General features: G+C 49.2%; 1 protein-coding gene across 6 annotated transcripts in view; it reads right to left on the bottom strand.

Moving 5' to 3' along the window:
- Nucleotides 1-18100, bottom strand: part of NFATC2 (nuclear factor of activated T cells 2) — a 157828-nt gene that overhangs the window by 102233 nt on the left and 37495 nt on the right. For all 6 annotated transcript variants that reach the window (XM_079783354.1, XM_079783353.1, XM_079783355.1 and 3 more), the window contains exon 3: nucleotides 16384-16555. In XM_079783354.1, the coding sequence (XP_079639480.1) occupies nucleotides 16384-16555 (172 nt within the window). The remainder of the gene's footprint in view (nucleotides 1-16383; nucleotides 16556-18100) is intronic.

The raw sequence follows: 18100 nt of genomic DNA, 5'->3' as shown, positions 1-18100 counted from the left end.
GAGAACTGTCACTCCCATCCCGGCCCTGAGGGGGGCCAGGGGCTCGGCCACAGGCAGGACTTACACCCAGGTCCCCAACAAGTCCCCTTTCCCAAAGCCCAACTCCCACCCGTGAACACTTTGCAAGGTCGCGGGGAGGGTGGCAGTGACCGCGCCTGCCTCACAATGCCCACAGTCAAGGGGCACCGAGGCCAGTCAGTCACAAATCCACCCTCAACGGGCCAAGCGCGCAGGGCACACCGCTGTGTAAGGAGGAGCAGGACACGGACGCCGGGCGCACCCGGCAGCATCGCTTTGGGTCTCTGCCTGTACTCCATACGGTCCCTGTCGCACCAATCTCTCTCTCCCGGCCGTGCGTGGCAGAGGCCCTCGGGTGGGCACTGGCCCCCCTTTGTTTTAGCACCAGCACAGGAGCCACGTTCAGATGCTCCCCGGTAATGGCATTCACTCGGTGCGGTTTCTGCAGCTTCTGCGTCCAGCGGCTCGGTCCCCTCCCCTTCGCTCAGGGGGCGGACTGGGCTGGGGAGGGGGTCATGGGAACAGGAAGAAGATGGGGGGGGGGGGGATCTGGGAGGTGGCTTGTGAGCAGAGCGTGCTCGGACACAATAAACAAGCCTATTGCCTTGTTCAGAGAGGCACCCCCGGACCCCCAGCCCGAGCACAGTCCTAAAAGCATTAGTTCAAAGTTAAAGTTAGACACACGCAAAGCTGAAGCCCCAAGGGAACTCAGAGCTCAACAACAAGCCTCTCTTTGACTGAAAAACCACAAGGGAACACCCACGGCATACTTCTTGTTTAAAAAAGGAAAGTGAAAAAATACGGGTTTTTCTTCTTCTTCTTAATCGTTATAAAACAAGCTGGTGCCCAGTCCATCGAGTCACGACTTCTGTTTGCCTCAGGCGAGCCCCAGTCACCCTGGGCAGAGCGATGAGGGCACAGGAAGCCTGGGCATGCCCCTGCGAACTGAATTGGTCCTTCTTAATTGTTGTCACTTCCTTCCCTGCTTCCCTTACACAGGAAAGCCGCCGAGAAACTGCCCGCGTCAGCACATCCAACACCGGAACTCCCGGGGCACGGTGTGTCAGAGCGGCCCAGGCAACGTGGAGCTCAGCGGTGCCTCAAAGGACAGTGGTGACAATCAACCATCATTCATGCAGCAGATAAAGAGCCTACTATGTGCCTGGGACTGGGATGGAGCAACGGTGGAGGGTAGATGGATAGATTAAGTGGGAGAGAGAAAAGAGGGAAGGGAGAAAGGAAAAATAAATCAGGCTATTAAAAATAAATACACACAAGTTGAGGGGCAGAGGATGGCAGGGGACGGGGGCAGCTATCTTAATAGAGAAATCACCCTGAGGAGGTGACAATTATCGTGAGACCTGAGTGAAGCAGAGAAGAGAGTCATGTGGCTATCTGGGGAAAGCGACTCACAAGTGCAAAGGCCCTGAGGCAGAGCCTACTTGGGGTGTCTAGGGAATAGCAGGAGGCCAGCGGGGCAGGCGTGGAGTGCGTGAGGAAGAGTAGGGAGGCAGCAGGGGCTACCTGACAGAGCCTTCCAGTCCATGGAAAGGAGTGTATGTGTATTGAGTGAAAGGGAGGATTCAAAACAGAGGAGTGGGGTGGACAAATTTACATTTTAAACAGATTCCTCTGTGTGGAGAGCAGACTGGATGAGGGGCACAGGTGGAGACAGCTGGAAACGAGTTAGGGGCTGTAGCTGTCGCCCAGATGAGGGGTGATGACAGATCGGCCCCCGGAAACAAAGGGAAGGTGGTAAGATGATTGAGCCAGTGGCCACCAAAGTACACCTTCTCCCTCCCGGGCACAGATGCCAACAGGTAAGCGGGATACACGTCAACGATCACAAAGCCGAGAGAAGCCCATAAGAAGAAGAAAAAGAGCAAAAATCTGAAATGCTCTGTTTACAACCAGCAGGAGCCTCAAGGTAACATATTTCTCTGGAATTCAGTTTTCTCATTCATAAGGTAACAGGACTCCCTTCACAGGGCTACCATGGGAAATGCAAGCCCCTGCTTAAATCATGCTTAGATCATGGCTGGCATATTGCACATGCTCAATACATAATACAGTCCTAAACGCTGCCTTTAGCGGTCTGAGTTGTGGCTCCGCCAATTGAGTTACTTGGTTGTCTTTATAATTCTCCGAGCCTCCATCTGGTTATGTGCAAACTGATGATGATGGTGCCTACCTCAAGACTCCGTGAGACTGAATGAGACAGTGTTAGCTTAGCAAAAAAGTCTGACCCACAGGAGGCCCCCAGGAAAATGGTAACCGAAGCCCTCAGTGAAACGATACATTAACCGGACACACCAATCCTTCAACTAGGTAGTTTGTCTCCTTCAAGTTCAATCATCCCCAAACTCTAAAGAAACCAACTTCAAGTCCCTGAATGAGTCAACTCGGAGCAAGGAAGCCATGCAAGTGAAGACAGGTCAGGCCGAAGAGGAGCTGGAACTCCCAGCTCAAAGTGAGCAAACCAACAGCAGGCGCTCCTACTCGGGTGACACCTCCCGCTCTGAGTCACAGAACCGGTAAGCTGAGAGGTGGGAGGAGCTCACAGAGCTCTGCCCCCTCATTTTGGAGCCCACGTCCCAGCTCAGAGACCACAAGTGTGTGGGCTGAGGCTGCACAGCAAGACAAAGGCAGAGGTGGGAGCCGGCAAGTCCCAGGCAGTCTGGTGGGGTAGAGGGTGGGAAGGAGAAACGAAGGAGCACCCATCTGCAAGAAAGGGAGCCATGGGGTTGGGGTATCTCACGAATGGCGGAAATGCCTTTCTTGCTGTTAAAAGTAAAATTCGGCTGCCTCAAAGGGCCGTGTGAGTAAGAGAAGCGAGCTGAGCCAGGGCAAAAACAAGAGTGTCCATAACCTCAAGACATTCGCACTCTGATTTTTTCTCTCTCGTTCAGAATTGCAGCCCCAGAGCCACTGCTGAACTGTCGGGCACTTTTGTGCAGATCAGCAAAGACACTTCCTCTGCACCCGTAGAAGGCGTGTGTCAGAACTGAACTGATGAATATGCAAATGTGAATGGTGCCCTCGCGATGCGCAGTGTGCTAGTGTGGTGCACAGCAGGCGCCACTGGACCGGGGACACAGAGAAGACTTCCCTGGGCTGGCTGTTCGCGGCCTCTGTCTACACGCCATGGTCTTGTGAAGGGCACGGAACCGCCACAGCAAACGTCACGTGGGAACCAAAGAAAAACACACACATTCACTGCCAATAAACGACTCCTAAATCAGACCTGCTAGCTCCCACCTCTGAAATGATGCCCAAAGTGGACACCAAGAAATCTTCTACCCCAGGGCCTTTGCACAAGCGTTTCCCTCTCCTATGACACTTTCCCCCAGCAGGGACACAGCTTCCTCTCACACTGCACTCCAAATTCTGGTTCAATATCATCTCTTCAGAAAGTTCTTCCCTAAATAGCATCCTCACCACCTGACATCATCTTCCATCGCCCCCTCCTGCCTTCATTTTCTTCTTAATGCTTTTGACCACAGGACAAACTGGAGGGTTATTGTTTGTGGTATGCCTCCCTCCACCAGAACCCCAGCTCCGTGAGAGCACAAGATCTTGTCTGTCCTGTTCTCTACTCTATCTCCACTTCCAGTCAGCAAACGTTTTCTGTAGAAGACAAGATAGTAAAGATTTTAGGCTTTGCGGTCTCCGTGGCAAGGACTCTGCTCTGCCGCAGGTCAAAAGCAGCCATAAACAATCTATAATAATAACAGCGTAATATGCAAATCAACCGAACGGCCGAACAGTGGAACAACCGTCCAGATGACCTTCCGGATGACCTTCTGGACTTCTGGACGAAGCAGCGGTTGCGAGGGCTGAGGCAGCCACCCAGGCTGCGAGGGCCTACTCTTGCACGAATTTCATGCATCAGGCCTCTAGAATGGAAATAAGTAGGCATGGCTGTGTTCTAATAAAACTTTATTTAGAAAAGCGGGTGGTGGGCCAGATTTGGCTGACACATTCTGAGGACCCTGCCCTAGAATAATGTGCCTCACGCTCTAATGTGCACAGGGACCACCTGGGAATCCGTGTATAGAAGGCGAGTTCTGACTCAGCAGGCCTGGTGGGGCCTGGGACGCTGCACTTTGAACACGCTCCCAGGAGATTTGTGCACCAAATGGCGTAGGGGCACCCAGCACGGTGCCTGCATGTGGAAGAAGCCAGTCCATATTGGTTGAATGAATAAGGGAGAATCGGAAAAACACTCAGAACTCAACGTTTTTCTTGCTACTATCTAACCATGGCGTCCGCATCTTGCCCTTGCTGATGGCATGATAGGGTCCATTGACTCTATCTTCAGCGTATCAGCTTCTGATGGAGGAAGAAGGATATGTGCATAGATGTGGGATGTGCCCAGTGTATGCTGATGAAGTATTTGGTCACTGAGCCAGGCGTCAGGTAAACCAGCGGCTTCACGAACATTTACCTGAAGCAGGCTTCTAAGACTGTATTCATCAGAGCCGTGTTTACAGTTTCATAACAAATGTCAGCTTAGGAAGACGGGATTCCCTAACAGAAGCCTAAGTCCCCGGGGAAAGGCCCATTGGGTTACGTAAACAGCGCCAAGAAGAGCAGCTCAGCTTCGCTTCCTATGCGGAAAATCAAACACGATGCCTTTTTAAGCGCAACGGTAATGACCGCCCCGATCGTTGATTGAGAATTTAAAATGTCCGGGGCATTCTGCCAAGTCCTTTATAAATTACAATGTGAGGATGGCGATGACAACAACGAATAGAACCACAAGGCCAGACACAGAGCCTCTGGAAGGATATTCAAGAAGCCGGGGACACTGGGGCCCCGGGGAGAAGAGCCAGCCCCCGAGTAGGGGTAGGGGGTGGGGTGGGGGTGGAGGCCCAGGCCTGCACAGCTCCTGCACCTTGGAAATTCTGCACCACATGATGCATTCCCCCCCCCGCCCCCAAATTCATCTATAAAAGAAACCAGAGCAGTCTGCACTTAGCGCTATACTGATTGCTTTACACATTTCACTTCCTATGGACATCCTATAAGGAACGTTTTGTCCAGTTTGTCACTAGGGAAACTGAGGCTCCAGGAGGTCACACGAACCTTGTTCACAGTCAAATCACCAGTGTGGCGAGAACTACTTGGGCTGAAGGTCAAGAAGATCCCAGGGCCAGCTGAACACGGGTCCGATCCCCACGGTCTGCACTGGGGACCTGCCCCCCTAGAGATGCCGATGCCTCAGGGCCCAAGTGCAGGCTCACTGGCCTGCCCGGGCTCTCTTCTCAGCCTCCAGGCCTCACACCAGGCAGGCTGGGGACTGCCAACAGAAGCCCTCAGCCCCCCTCGGCCCCAGGGAGGCTGCACCCACCCACGAGCCGAGCCGGCCATTGCCTGCATCTGGGGAGGGCCTGCTGGCCGCTGTGGCCAAACAGGGAGGGAAGGAGCCAGGTGGGTGGGGAGACACCGATGAGGGCGTGAACCTGAGCTGGCTCACAAGGGAAAAATATGACTTGATGCTTGACCCGACTGGCTTTCCTACATTTTTCAAAATACTTAAGCAAAATAAAAGCCCCCAGGAGCAACCAGGAAAATTATCTCAGGATCATTAAGAATTTCTATTTCGCCTGGCCAGCGTGGCTCAGTGGTTGAGTGTTGACCTATGAACCAAGAGGTCACGGTTCCATTCCAGGTCACGGCACATGCCTGGGTTGCGGGCTCCATCCCCACCACCCGTAGGAGATGTACAGGAGGCAGGCGATCAATGATTCTCATCATTGATGTTTCTATCTCTCTCCTTCTCCTTTCCTCTCTGAAATCAATAACATATATATATATTTTTAAAGAATTTCTAATTCTTGTGGCCTGGGTAGTTAAGAATGTAGGCTTTGGAGCTAAACCATCTAGGTTCAGTTCATGGCCCACCCACTTCCTGTGTGACCTTAGGCAAGTTAATGAACCTCTCTGTGTCTCTAAGTACTGCCTAGAAATAATGGTAGTATTGTGTCCATTTGTACACAGAAAGCACTTAGAACAATTCCCAATCATATTCAGTTCTTGGCAAATGCCAGTTTCCCCTGGTGCCATGAAAATAACCTGACTCAGACTTGACTGTAAAGAGGCAGGAGCTGAGCACTGGCAGCTTAAGCATCAGCGTGGGGAGACAAGAAGGGAAATTCGCTAAAGCAGTAACATCACTTCCCGGTGACAAAGGTGCTGTGTTTTAAACAATACACATTAAAACAAGAAAATAAACAACTGAATAAAAATTCAGGGGGCACAGATACATTTATATAGATATGCATGCATGCATACACATACATACATGTATATTTTTATATAAAAATAGATCCTTTGTATATGCATGACTGTGTGTGTATACACACACACACACACACACACACACACACGCACCCACAGGAACTTTTCAAACCTGTGTCAGAAAGTTCAGAACCCGCTGCTTCTAAGCAGGAGCCAGAGGGCTGTAGAGAACAGTGGAAACGTTTGGCCAGGGAGCCCGACAGACATGCTTTTAAATCCAGCTCATCACATCTGCACTGTGTGACCTTGAGCAAGTCCTGTGACCTTACACAGAGCAGCTGTTGAAATGATGGGTGCCAACGTCATCCTTATCATCAGTCTCTAACTCACATCCATCCCAGCTTCAGGGTCACAGCATGAAACCGAAATGTCCACGTGAAAACAAATGCGCCCTTTTGTACCCTCACAGGATGGTGCAGAAGAAAATGGACAAGGAGGAGGAGGCGCAATAACAATGCGCATCGCTGAGCACTCGTTGCATGCCAGGCCCCATTCCGCCCACTTTACCATGGTCAGGCATTTACTCTTTGCAAAGACCCTGGAAGGCAAGTATTAGTATCATCCCCTCTGCTGAACTTGGGACCGTGAGCCTCAGTTTTCTCATCTGTAAATGGGGTTAATAACCACAGCACTGGCTTCTGCAGCCAGCACACAGGGAAAGCTCAGTCAGGGTCAGCCTCTTTGTCACATGTGACCATGTGCCCATGGGGAAGACAGTCAATACCTCTGAGCCTCAGTTTCCCCATTCACGGAATAGAGACAACATGCCTGCCTGAGCTACTCCGTGTGACATGCTGGTCACACAGTGAGTGCTCAGTGAACAGGTGTGACGATGGGCAGAGTCAGCCCACAATCTTCCAGGAGGCGCCGAACAAGCAGCTGGAACCTCCACACTGTCTCCCAGGTCCAGAGGAGGGCTCTGCTGGGAACAAAGAAACTAACAGCCGCCGAGACCGGTTTGGCTCAGTGGATAGAGCGTCAGTCTGCAGACTGGAAGGTCCCAGGTTCGAGTCCGGTCAAGGGCATGTACATTGGTTGCGGGCACATCCCCCGGTGGGGGGTGTGCAGGAGGCAGCTGGTCGATGTCTCTCTCTCTCATCGATGTTTCTAGCTCTCTATCCCTCTCCCTTCCTCTCGGTGAAAAATCAATAAAATATATATTTTTTTAAAAAGAAGAAAGAAACTAACAGCCAAGGTCAGGACTCCACTGCTTTCTAGCTGCCTGACCTCGAGTAAGTGATGTTAGCTTCCCCTGCGCTTCCTTATCCATCCGTGCAATGGGAACGGCAGCCCCAGCTCACTGTGTGATTGCAAGGACAGAGGAGGATCATCTGCAACAAACACACCATGTGTGAATGAGTAATGTGTACGCACTCACACTCTCAGGTTTGGTTTTTAGCCAGAAGAAGCCTGAAGGGGCACCAGGATGCGACTTAGGCTAACAGCTCAAATGTTCCCAAGCCATGTCCATCACTCTGTTCCTCAAGAAAGAAACATGGCTCATATGCCTGCTTTGTGACCAAGATCACGCTGGGCACGTTTGTTTAAAATCCTAACAACTCTACACAAAACAAAATAAATATCTAAAAATGGAGGTCGGTCTCACTTTATAATCGAAGAAACGGCAGAGCCCCAGACCCCCGAAGCTAATGGCCGCCAGGCCGGCCTCGCTCCAAACAGCCCGCTCTTCCTCCCTCCAGGAGGCTGCACAGTGCGACGGTTCGGTGTCGGCTCTGGCCCCAGACCTCCTCTGTCCAAACCAAAGCCACCGCTCACCAGCTGGGTGGCCTCAGGCAAGTTGCTTAACCTCTCTGTGTCCCAGTTTCCTTGTCTGGACAAGGAGAGCTGCAGTTCCACCACCTACACCCCATGGCATCGCTGCAAAGATTAAGTAGGTCACTCGGAGGAAAGTACACGGTGGTGCTCAGTGAGAGCAGCTTGCGTCAGAACACCACGGTGCCCATCCCATAGGAGGGACCCGAGCACTGCCGGTGCGACACGCGGAGTTCCCTCTCTGTGTTCCCACTGACTGCCAAGCACATTGCAAGCCTCAGCCTTAACCTGTCTCTGCAGAGCAATTCTTTCTCCCAGATCCTGGGAGCTTTCTATTTTCTGCCTACATCCGGGGGCAACGTTTTACTGACGCCCACTCATGCCAATTTATCTCTAATGTGAACTGAAAGCGCGCTTTTTTACCATCGGTGTGCCTTTGGCATGAAGATGGTACCACCCACCCCCACCCCTCCCCATTGTCCCACAACTGTGCGTGCACCAGCCCCCGCCCCCCCCCCCCCCCCCCCCCCCGCCCCGCACATCATCCCCTCTCTCTCCACCTGGCTCAACCGGAGGCCAAGGTCACACACCGAGGGACACATCTGGCCCACAGACACACTTGGTTTGGACTTCAGTCTTTTTAAAAGTCTTCTGAGTTAATTATCAGTGTTATCATCAAAAGCCTGGATAGACGAGGAGAGGGTGCTGAGGATGGCTCAGCATCCCCACCTAGCCCGTCTCCATCTTAAAGGAAAAGGCTGCATCAGGCCACTCCTAGGAGATGCGCTCCCTCTGAAAACGGGAGGGGTCTCAGGGGGCACGGGCAGGGCCACGCAACCCTGGGACGCTGGCCTCCGGAAGCCAGCAGCCACATCATGTGTCCCGCACAGCCAAACTCACAAAAACTCCAGCTAGCCCCGCTTCCAAAGTACACCCAGGCCCAAATCATTTCTAATGTCCTCCACCCAACCCTGGTCCGGCCACCCTCCTCTCTGGCTGGACGCCCTGCAACAGCAGCTCGCCATCTCCCTGCTTCTTCCCCCGACCCCCTACAGTCCATTCGCATCAGCATGGCACCCCGAGGGATTCTGCTGGAACCTAAGTCAGACCCAGCCCTCTTGACTCCCACCTCACTGGGAGCCAAAGTGCCCAAATAGTGTCCGAGGCCCGATCCTCCCACCCTTTTGCCTGTGGGCCTCTGTCTCCCACTCCTCTGTCTGGTCACCCTCCACTCTTCCCACTCAGGCCTCCCCCCAGCTGACAGCACGCTGCCCCAGACCCCTGAACCGTCTGCTCATCCATCTCCTTCTTTGCTCAAATGCCACCTCCTCGGGAAGGCCTCCCTGACCACTCCTAGCTCCCCTCGCCTGCTCGTTTTCCCCATAATACTTATCACCTCCCCACAGTCTATTTAATTTTCCTATTTATGAGATTTATTGTTTATCTCCCCGCAGCCAGAACATCAGCTCCACGGGGGCAGGAACTTCTGTTTGCTCACGGCCAGATTCCCAGCGCCTGGCACGGTGCCTAGCCCAGAGAAGGTGCTGGGGAAATGTTCTAACCACCGAATGAATGAGCGGCGGAACCCCCGGGGACCTCAGCACACGCCCCACAGAAGCTGGAGCGTGAACCTCCATTTCCCTCCGCTTTCCTGCCCCTTTCCCAGGGCTGACTGAACTTTCTGGAAGAGCAAACACAGTAGCCCTGATAGAGGCAAATCAGCCTTGGCAAGGCCTGCTTTCACGTCTTAAAAACGGGGGGGGGGGGGGGGGGGGGCACACGAAGCTCTTTTCATTAGTCAAATAGAAGCCCGTGTGCCCAGCCGACTGCCGGAGAAGGCCTGCTCACCATCGGGAACCCCACTTCCCCTGGTGGGGGGGAAACCCCGCCTGCCTGCCTTCTCCCTTAGACATAATTCAAAGTGAGTTGCAAATAGTGCGAGAGCTGAAATCCACCAGGATGAAAAACACTGTCCCGTAATCCCTTTTACAAGTTGAAAGCCTGCAGACTTGATTGGCCTCCTCTGGATTGGGGGAGGGGGGGCAGTAACCTGAACAGGTGCGCCCCTGGCCCCCCACTGCACCCTGCAACGCTTGTTATTCTTCCCCGGGATGGAGCAGAGATCGGGTTTCTGCATCTGTAAGGAATTTCTCCTACGGGACCGACCCATGTTTTCTCCATCTGTCCGAGCAGCTGTTTGAGAGAAGCCAGAGCATTGCTCTTGGAGGTGTGCTCCGTGGCGCAACATCCTCCTATTCTGTTCCCTTTCTAACTCAAAGGGTGGCTTTCTGATCCCTTTTTCAGTTGAAAACATGTCCCAGGGAGTGGCAAGAATAACTTTTTTTTTTGAAAGTCCCAGCCCAAGGATGGCTAAGGAATATAGGGAAGTACCCTGCGTGGGGAATTCCTCTCCATGGTCAGAGGGTCTGGAAGCAGGTAGGGGGAGGATTAGAATGACAATGGCATGATATAGGCCACTCTAGACTGGAGTATTATTAGATCTCAGAAGCTGAGGGGCGATGGAAACATTAAAGCCCAACCTTGCGAGCCGCCTGTGAATGGCGCTCTGTCCACCCTGGGGCCTCCGCATCCTGTCCCGAAATAGAACGAGGAAGCGATGGCAGGGTCCGCCCGAGGCGTGTGCCCTTTCAAGGTGAATCGAGTGGTTCCCTTTCTGGTCTGATCCCAACAGGTCAAACTCCGGCCAAGGAGCCAAGACTCCCTGGCTCCCTTGGAAAGAGCCGTACGTTTGTTCTATTTCGATGGGATTCAGAGCTTTATAGGAGAGACTGCCTGGGCCTGGCTGCTAACAGTGCTCCCTCCGTAACCGGGCAATTCTTAGAAATCGCTTAAACATAGCCTCGTTCTAATCTCCCTTTCTATTGATAAGCCTTGGAGTAGCGCAGTCCTTATTTACCCCCAGAGGGTATGAACTTGAGGATGTTTGCCTTGAGCCAAAGCTAACCCAAGGGTAGATTTAGTAGCCAAAACTTTATCATCAGAAACTTCACAGAAAGTTTCAGAATCCTAGTTCCTCTTGAAAATAAAACTGTAAAAGCTGGCAACAATGGACCCACATTCCCAGATGGCACAACCAATGGGGGCTGAAGAGCAGCTGCCTCCTTGAGATGAGGCATATAGTCTGCTGTGCCCTACTCCCCACCACTCCCTATTGCTCCCTGGCATTTGGCCAATTCAGTCATTGACTTCCATTGCCTGGCCCCCAGGAGCGTGTCAGTGTGTGATCCTGTTTCTCCAACCTCTTCTTTGGTTCTCCGCTCCGTTCATTGCTTCCGAAGAGCTGCGAGTTGCTACAGAGGGTGTGAGGAATACACCCACACAAGCAATAGGCACCAAGCCCACCAATGATGGCGCCGGTGGTCCTGTGCCATCACAGGCCAGACAGTTAGAAAGTCACAACTTGGCTTCTGAGCTCCGGGCTCCCGTATCTAACTGCCTACGTGACATCTTTGCTTGGATGCCTCACAAGTTCTTCCTTCCTCCTAACCCCAAACTGAACTCGTCATCTTCCCCTAAGAAACTTCTTCCCTAAGTCTTCCCCTATGGCAGGTGGCACCACCCTTCCCAAGTGCTCCTTCACCTCCCACACCCCAAGCCAGCACCAAATCCCGAAGCTCCTCCCACTGCCACCTCCCCATCCTCACCACCTTCATCCCTCACCTGTCACTGTCACAGCCTATCAAATTATCTCCCTGCTTCCTTCCTCAGCCTTTCTAACCCCCTCTCTAGAGAGAAGACCGAATGATCCTAAAAATATTAAATCAGAATCACCTTCCTTCCCTACCCAAAACTTGTCACTCCCTTCCCCTTGCCCTGGATTAAAATCCTAGCTCCCCAACTTGGTTTATGAGTCTTGCATGTCCTGGCTAAACTCAAGTGACCCTGGCTCCCCTTCAGCTCTTCAGACACACGAGTTCTTCCCTGCCTCGGGACCTGTGCACGTGCCCCACCACCACCAAAAGAAGACAGCAAGACAGAGAAAGGCCGGGCATGGTGCTTCTCTGTGCTGGCTCCATCACCTGCTCCAGGCCCCAGTTGGTAGGTCATCTCCTCAGCAAGACCCTCCCTCTAACGCAGGTCTCCCAAGTACCCTCTTGGCATGGTTTTCTTGAAGGAGTTACCCCCAAGTTGTGAATCCAACAGATGAGCTCCTAATCAGCTATCATGTCTTACCTAAGAGTCCACATGTCATTCCAGATTGCCCTCGTCTGGCCTCCCCGGCCCACCTACACCTCAGTAATGGTCACACCAAACCATTCTGGTCTACTTTGCACCCCCCTGCCCCTGAGCTCCATCAGGGCAGGGGCTGTGTCCATCTCACCTCTCATTATACTACTGGCACCTAGCACAGTACCTGGCACACAGTAGGTCCAAACAAAATATTCGTCAAATGAATGAGTCATGAGATCTAAAAAGCATCTGAAGTTTGGAGCAAACTTTCTTCCAAGATTAAATGACATTCAGGACAGAAAAAAAGAAAAAAGTTGAACGTGATATATGCTTAAGATTTAAATTTTATATTTAAAGGAACAGAATGAAATGGTCTTGTATTTGTTTTATTGTCATATAAAGAGGAGCATAAAACCACTAGGCATGCAAAAAAAGATGAAGTTTCATGGAGTGGCAAATAAAAAAGAAGGGTGGGGACGGATGATTGAGCGGGGAAGGGAGCCCTGGTTCAGTACAAAAATAGAAACAGATGGGGAGATAAAGAGAGAGACAGAGATCAAGAGAGAAACCAGCAGAAAGTTCTAGCAAGGTACAAAACGGGGCTTCATTGCTCTTCTGGGAACACAGGGGTACCCTCCAGATTTTGAAAGGGGTTTTCGCACCTACTTAAAGCTTAAGATCACTTGTTTCTTAAGGTCTCTCTCTTCTTCATTTTTCAAAGGAATTTTTAAAAAACCAACTACCTACGCTAAAAATCGGGGGTTAGCACGTTTCATTTTTGAAGAGCACACAAACTATTCAAAAGAAAAAAAGATACTTCACTTTGTGTTTTCTGAGGATATGGCTTAATTTTTAAGTCATACACTGAGTTTTCAAAGTTATGAGCAAGAATAAGAACGGATCCTTGGGGGCTGTTGGAAGGAGGGGTGTGAACTTCAAGTGCTCTGTGGCGGAGTCTTTTGAACTGCACATCCAGCCCATTCTCTTCTCTGGAAACTTCCACGGCCCCAGCCATGATGAATGAGTGAGCAGAGGTTAGCGCCACATGTGGCCGGACCTCACTGGCCAAGCTAACTGGCCCAGTGGACGGCACCCGTCCCAACCAAGGCCCATTAGCACTTCCCTGAGAATCAGGATTTGGACTCCAATGGGCCTGTGAGGGAGGTGAAATCGGAATAGCATATACAATTCATAGGCAGGGAGTGTGGGCAACTTCCCACCAGGCTTTCTCTGCCTGGGGAGAGTGAAAGGCAGGAACGCTGGTCTGCAAAGAGACGCAGAAGATCGGGAAAGTGGTGCAGCTGGTAGCGCCAGACCCCAGGGTCCAAATCCAACATCCACCACTCAGTAACTGTGACCTTGAATGAGTTCCTTGACATCTCCTCAACCTAACTGTAACCTGCTCCAGAGGGCTCTGTTAAATAAGTTAACGTACACAGCACTTTGAACAGATTCTGACATGCGGTATATGCTCACTAAGTGTTTACTGTTATTACTATGTTACTAAACTGTAAGCTGGTGAGGGTGAGGATTTCTGGCTATTTTGTTCACACCCTGTCCCAGAATCTAGAACCGTGCCTGGTACGTAGTAGTGCTCAACAAACATTTGTTGAGTGATCAGAGGATGAAGAAACCCTGAAAGGATAGAGCCCCCTAACTCTTCTCCTTATCTCAGCTACTATCCCATAGGAGCAATCAGTGGGGTATTATCAAAGCCTAAGTCAGATCATGCTTCTTTCCTGCTTTTCACACCCTTCTCCATGGCTATCCAGGCCCTGCATGCTCCGGCTCCTTTCTGCCTCTCTCCACTCTCTCTCTCTAGCCCCTCACACTCCAGTTACATTGGCCTCCGATGGTCCTCTGATGTGGTTCCTTCTGCTTCCTTCTGCCTCTGGGCATTTGCACATGCTGTTCTCCCTACATCTCTTCCTTAGGGAAATCTTAGCGGATGTTCTTCCCACTTACGTTGGCTCCTCCACCCAGAGCCCCACACTTTTCTTTCAGGCCACTTGCCACAACTTCTAATTTTATCATTTGTGTGATCAGTCATTGACTCTTTCCCTCTAGAACGTGAGCTCATGATGAAAGAGATCATAACTTGTTTTATTCTTCACTGCGTTTCAGTATCAGGTTCAGCATATGACAAAAAGGAGGTGCCCAACAAATGCTTGCAGAATGAACTCACTTGTTGAATGGATTGACTAAGCAAAGAAGTAAGACTTAGAGGGTGATTTCCCAAGTCCGGGCTCTTCTTGAGTTGAATCTACTGGCCTGGTTTTGTGCAATAGCCCCGTAGCCTCCTCATACAATCCCCTTTTCCTAATCTGTTTTGAATGAGTTTCCCTATTCCTACCAAAGGCTTTGACTCCAACACACAGACTAATGCCATCCTCCAAGCCAGGAGGTTCCCATCCTAAAATAGGGAAGCCTTTAGAGGAAGATAACAAATCCAGAGTCTCTACAATGTCCAGTATATGTTATCACTGCAATGTCAAAATACAATAAAAAATCACTAGACATACAAAGAAAAAGGAAAAGGTGACTTGTGGTCAAGGAAAAGGAGCAATGAATAGAAACAGATCCCAAGATATCTGTGATGTCAGGTTTAGAAAAAGCAACTGCCAGGATTTAAAAGTTCCTAATCTATAATAATAAAAGCATAATATGCTAATTAGACCAGATGGCCGAACAGCGGAACGACCGTCCGGACAACCTTCCAGACAAGCCGGGGCTGCAAGGGCCGAGGCAGCTGCCGCAGCTGCGAGGGCCGAGCCCCTTGCACGAATTTCGTGCATCAGGCCTCTAGTATTCTCATAAAAGTCCTTAACCAGGTGTATACAGCCGAAGTGTCTGTGAAGATCTGGGGGTTTGTGGTTTGTTTGTTATCTGAACTCTACTCATGTCATGTAGCTTCTAATTAAGTAGTTTTAGGTGATACTCAAGAATCTGTATTTTGAACAACTCTAGAGAGTTCTGATGCACATTGCATCAGATTCTTATCATAGAATTCTTACCATATAATACTTACACTTTCAGGCAAATACCAAAAAAAAAAAAAAAGGTAAATTAATTTAAATGTATTAAAGATCTGGTTGGGTTGGTTGGTGGGCACTAGTCAGCAGTTGCTGGTTAACCAGAAAATACAATTAAGAATATTTCAACTCTAATTATTTTTGAGAAGAAAGAACACTGTACTTATTTTGAGAAGAAAAAAAGAGATCTGAGGTTGAAGTAAAAGCCACAGACATAAAAGATAACTACTAAGAAAAAACAGGAGGAAATGCTCATGGTATAATGTAAAGTAAAAAAAAAAAATCAGAGTACAAACTACTAAAACATCAAGTATATAAATGTACAGTAGTAGACATTGCCATGTTTGTAAATAGAAAAAAGACAACAGGAAATATATCAAAATGTTAACAGTTATTTTAGTTAGTTTGACTATGCATAGTTTTGTTTGTTTGTTTGTTTGTTTGTTTGTTTGTTTTAATTGATTTCAGAGAGGAAGAGAGAGGTGGAAACATCATTGATAAGAGACAATCATTGACCAGCTGCCTTCTGCGTGCCCCCTACTGGGGATTGAGCCTGCAACCTGGGCATGTGCCCTTGACCAGAATCAAACCTGGGACCCTTCAGTCTGCAGGCTGACGCTCTATCCACTGAACCAAACCAACTAGGGCTGACTATGCATAGTGTTAATTTGTTCTTACTTTCCTATATTTTACAAGAGTATATTGATTTTCCTCTATTCACGCTCATCTAAAATTTAAACACAAAATGATGGCTTCAGAAACCTTCTGTCAATACACAAACATCTGCAAAATTCTAGCAGTTTTTCAATCAGAAAGAGAAGGGAAGAAGTAGCTGGAGCATGGGTATCATTTCTATCCTTATCCAGCTCAAGAAGACTTTCTTCTCTGGCGTCTTAGTAGCTGATTCGTTTCAGATACTAATTTGATCTTAAATGCCCCATCCCTCAGAGGAGTAAGAGGCTGAGTCACATACCTCAACCTGACGAGCCACAGGCTGTGGTTTAGCAGAAGTAAATCACCTAGTAACAAATAAAGAAAACAAAATAAAAATAATTAAAGTCCATACCTGAACCACAGGGTGGCCACCGGTTGGCGCTTTGACGGCCCCTCGGCTGCCTTCTGTCTCATAGTGGGCCCGGTGATGTGGCTTGGGCTGCACCTCAATCCGAAGCTCATAGGAGCCTGACTGGTGGGAGAGTGGCCATTCAAGTGGAGGAAGTGATGCAGTCACTGGGATACTGAAGGAGGAAACCGAAACAGTCGTATGTACAATAAATCAGAATCAGTTAACCTGTACAATAAACGTAAATGGTTCATTTTCTGAAAATCATGTCCAATGAGCATAAGGATAAAACACTGGCTGTTGGGAGGCACATGTTTCTCAGACATGATAGGGCTCTTCACAAGATGGAGATCTTTTTCTTTGCTTTCTCATTCATCTTGATGAAGACAGTGTGACTGACAATTCATGAAGCTAATTTCACTGTATGTTAGCTCTAGCGTGTTTCTAACTGCCGGACCTTCTTTTTCTCTGAGAATTTTGAAGAGTATCACCTCCAAACTCTTATTTCTATGTATAATGATCTCAATTAAAAGTAAACTTTAGAGAGAGGAGAGTTCCAGTCACAGTTATTATTTATCATGTCAAGTATAAAACATCCAACCACAGAGAGGTGTCTGGTTTTGGTAGGAATGAGCCAAACCACTCAGACTCCCTAGTATTAAATGAAGAGTAAAGGTCAAGCTCAGGGATCCTCAAACTTTTTAAACAGGGGGCCAGTTCACTGTCCCTCAGACCGTTGGAGGGCCGGACTATAGTTTAAAAAAAACTATGAACAAATTCCTATGCACACTGCACATATCTTATTTTGAAGTAAAAAAACAAAACGACAAAAACACCCGCATGTGGCCCGCAAGCCATAGTTTGAGGAGGCCTGGTCAAGCTCATGACTGGAGTTACACACTCAAGTTTAAGTCCCAGCACCACCTCTAACTACCTGTGTGACAGAGCAAATGCCTCTACCTCCCTAGGCCTTAATTTCCTCAACAGTGAAATGGGGATACGGAGATTATATAAAAGATCCTATCACAGTAAGTGCTCCAAAATTACTAGCTATCATTTTCCTGTACATATTGTATATTTCAAATAAACAGTTATTTCCTATAGACAATCTGAGTTAGTTACAATATTAGATATGCATGCCTTTACATCTGAGGCTGTAATTTCTTTGAGGGCATGCCATTAAGTTTCATTTTATATTAAAAATTCAGCACACACAGCAGGCACTTGATATGTGATTAGAATTATGACATTTAAGAGATGACTGAGGTCTTGACAAATTATCTAGACTATTCATTCCTTCAGAGCTTCAGAGAACCTCACTACATTTTTCCAAGATCACAGAGCAAGATACAGTCGGGGCTCTAACTCATGTCCCTTGACTCCCAGTCCAGGGCTCCTTCCACATCTCCATACTGCCTCTTTATCTTACTAATTTATTTAAAATCAGTCCAAGAAATTACCTCATTTATGGAATGACTCTAGAACAATGCATGGCATTTGATAGGTTCTCAGGGAATATTCAGTGGGTGGGTGGGTGGATGCACGGATGGATGGATGAGTGAATGAGCAATTTTATTTCAAAGATTCTCTGTATATTCACTGTAGCTTTGAAGTTGCAAATGCATGGATTTGTGTCACTATGTCCTGATTTTTCACATATGGCAGAAATCATCAATCCAATCAGGCTATTCTTTCCTACTAAGCCCAGAGCAGTGGGAGC

This window comes from Cnephaeus nilssonii (genome assembly GCF_951640355.1).
Source record: "Cnephaeus nilssonii genome assembly, chromosome: 11".
Taxonomy (NCBI): domain Eukaryota; kingdom Metazoa; phylum Chordata; class Mammalia; order Chiroptera; family Vespertilionidae; genus Cnephaeus; species Cnephaeus nilssonii.
Note: the sequence above shows the minus strand (reverse complement) of the source record. Positions and strands in the feature narration are given on the sequence as shown.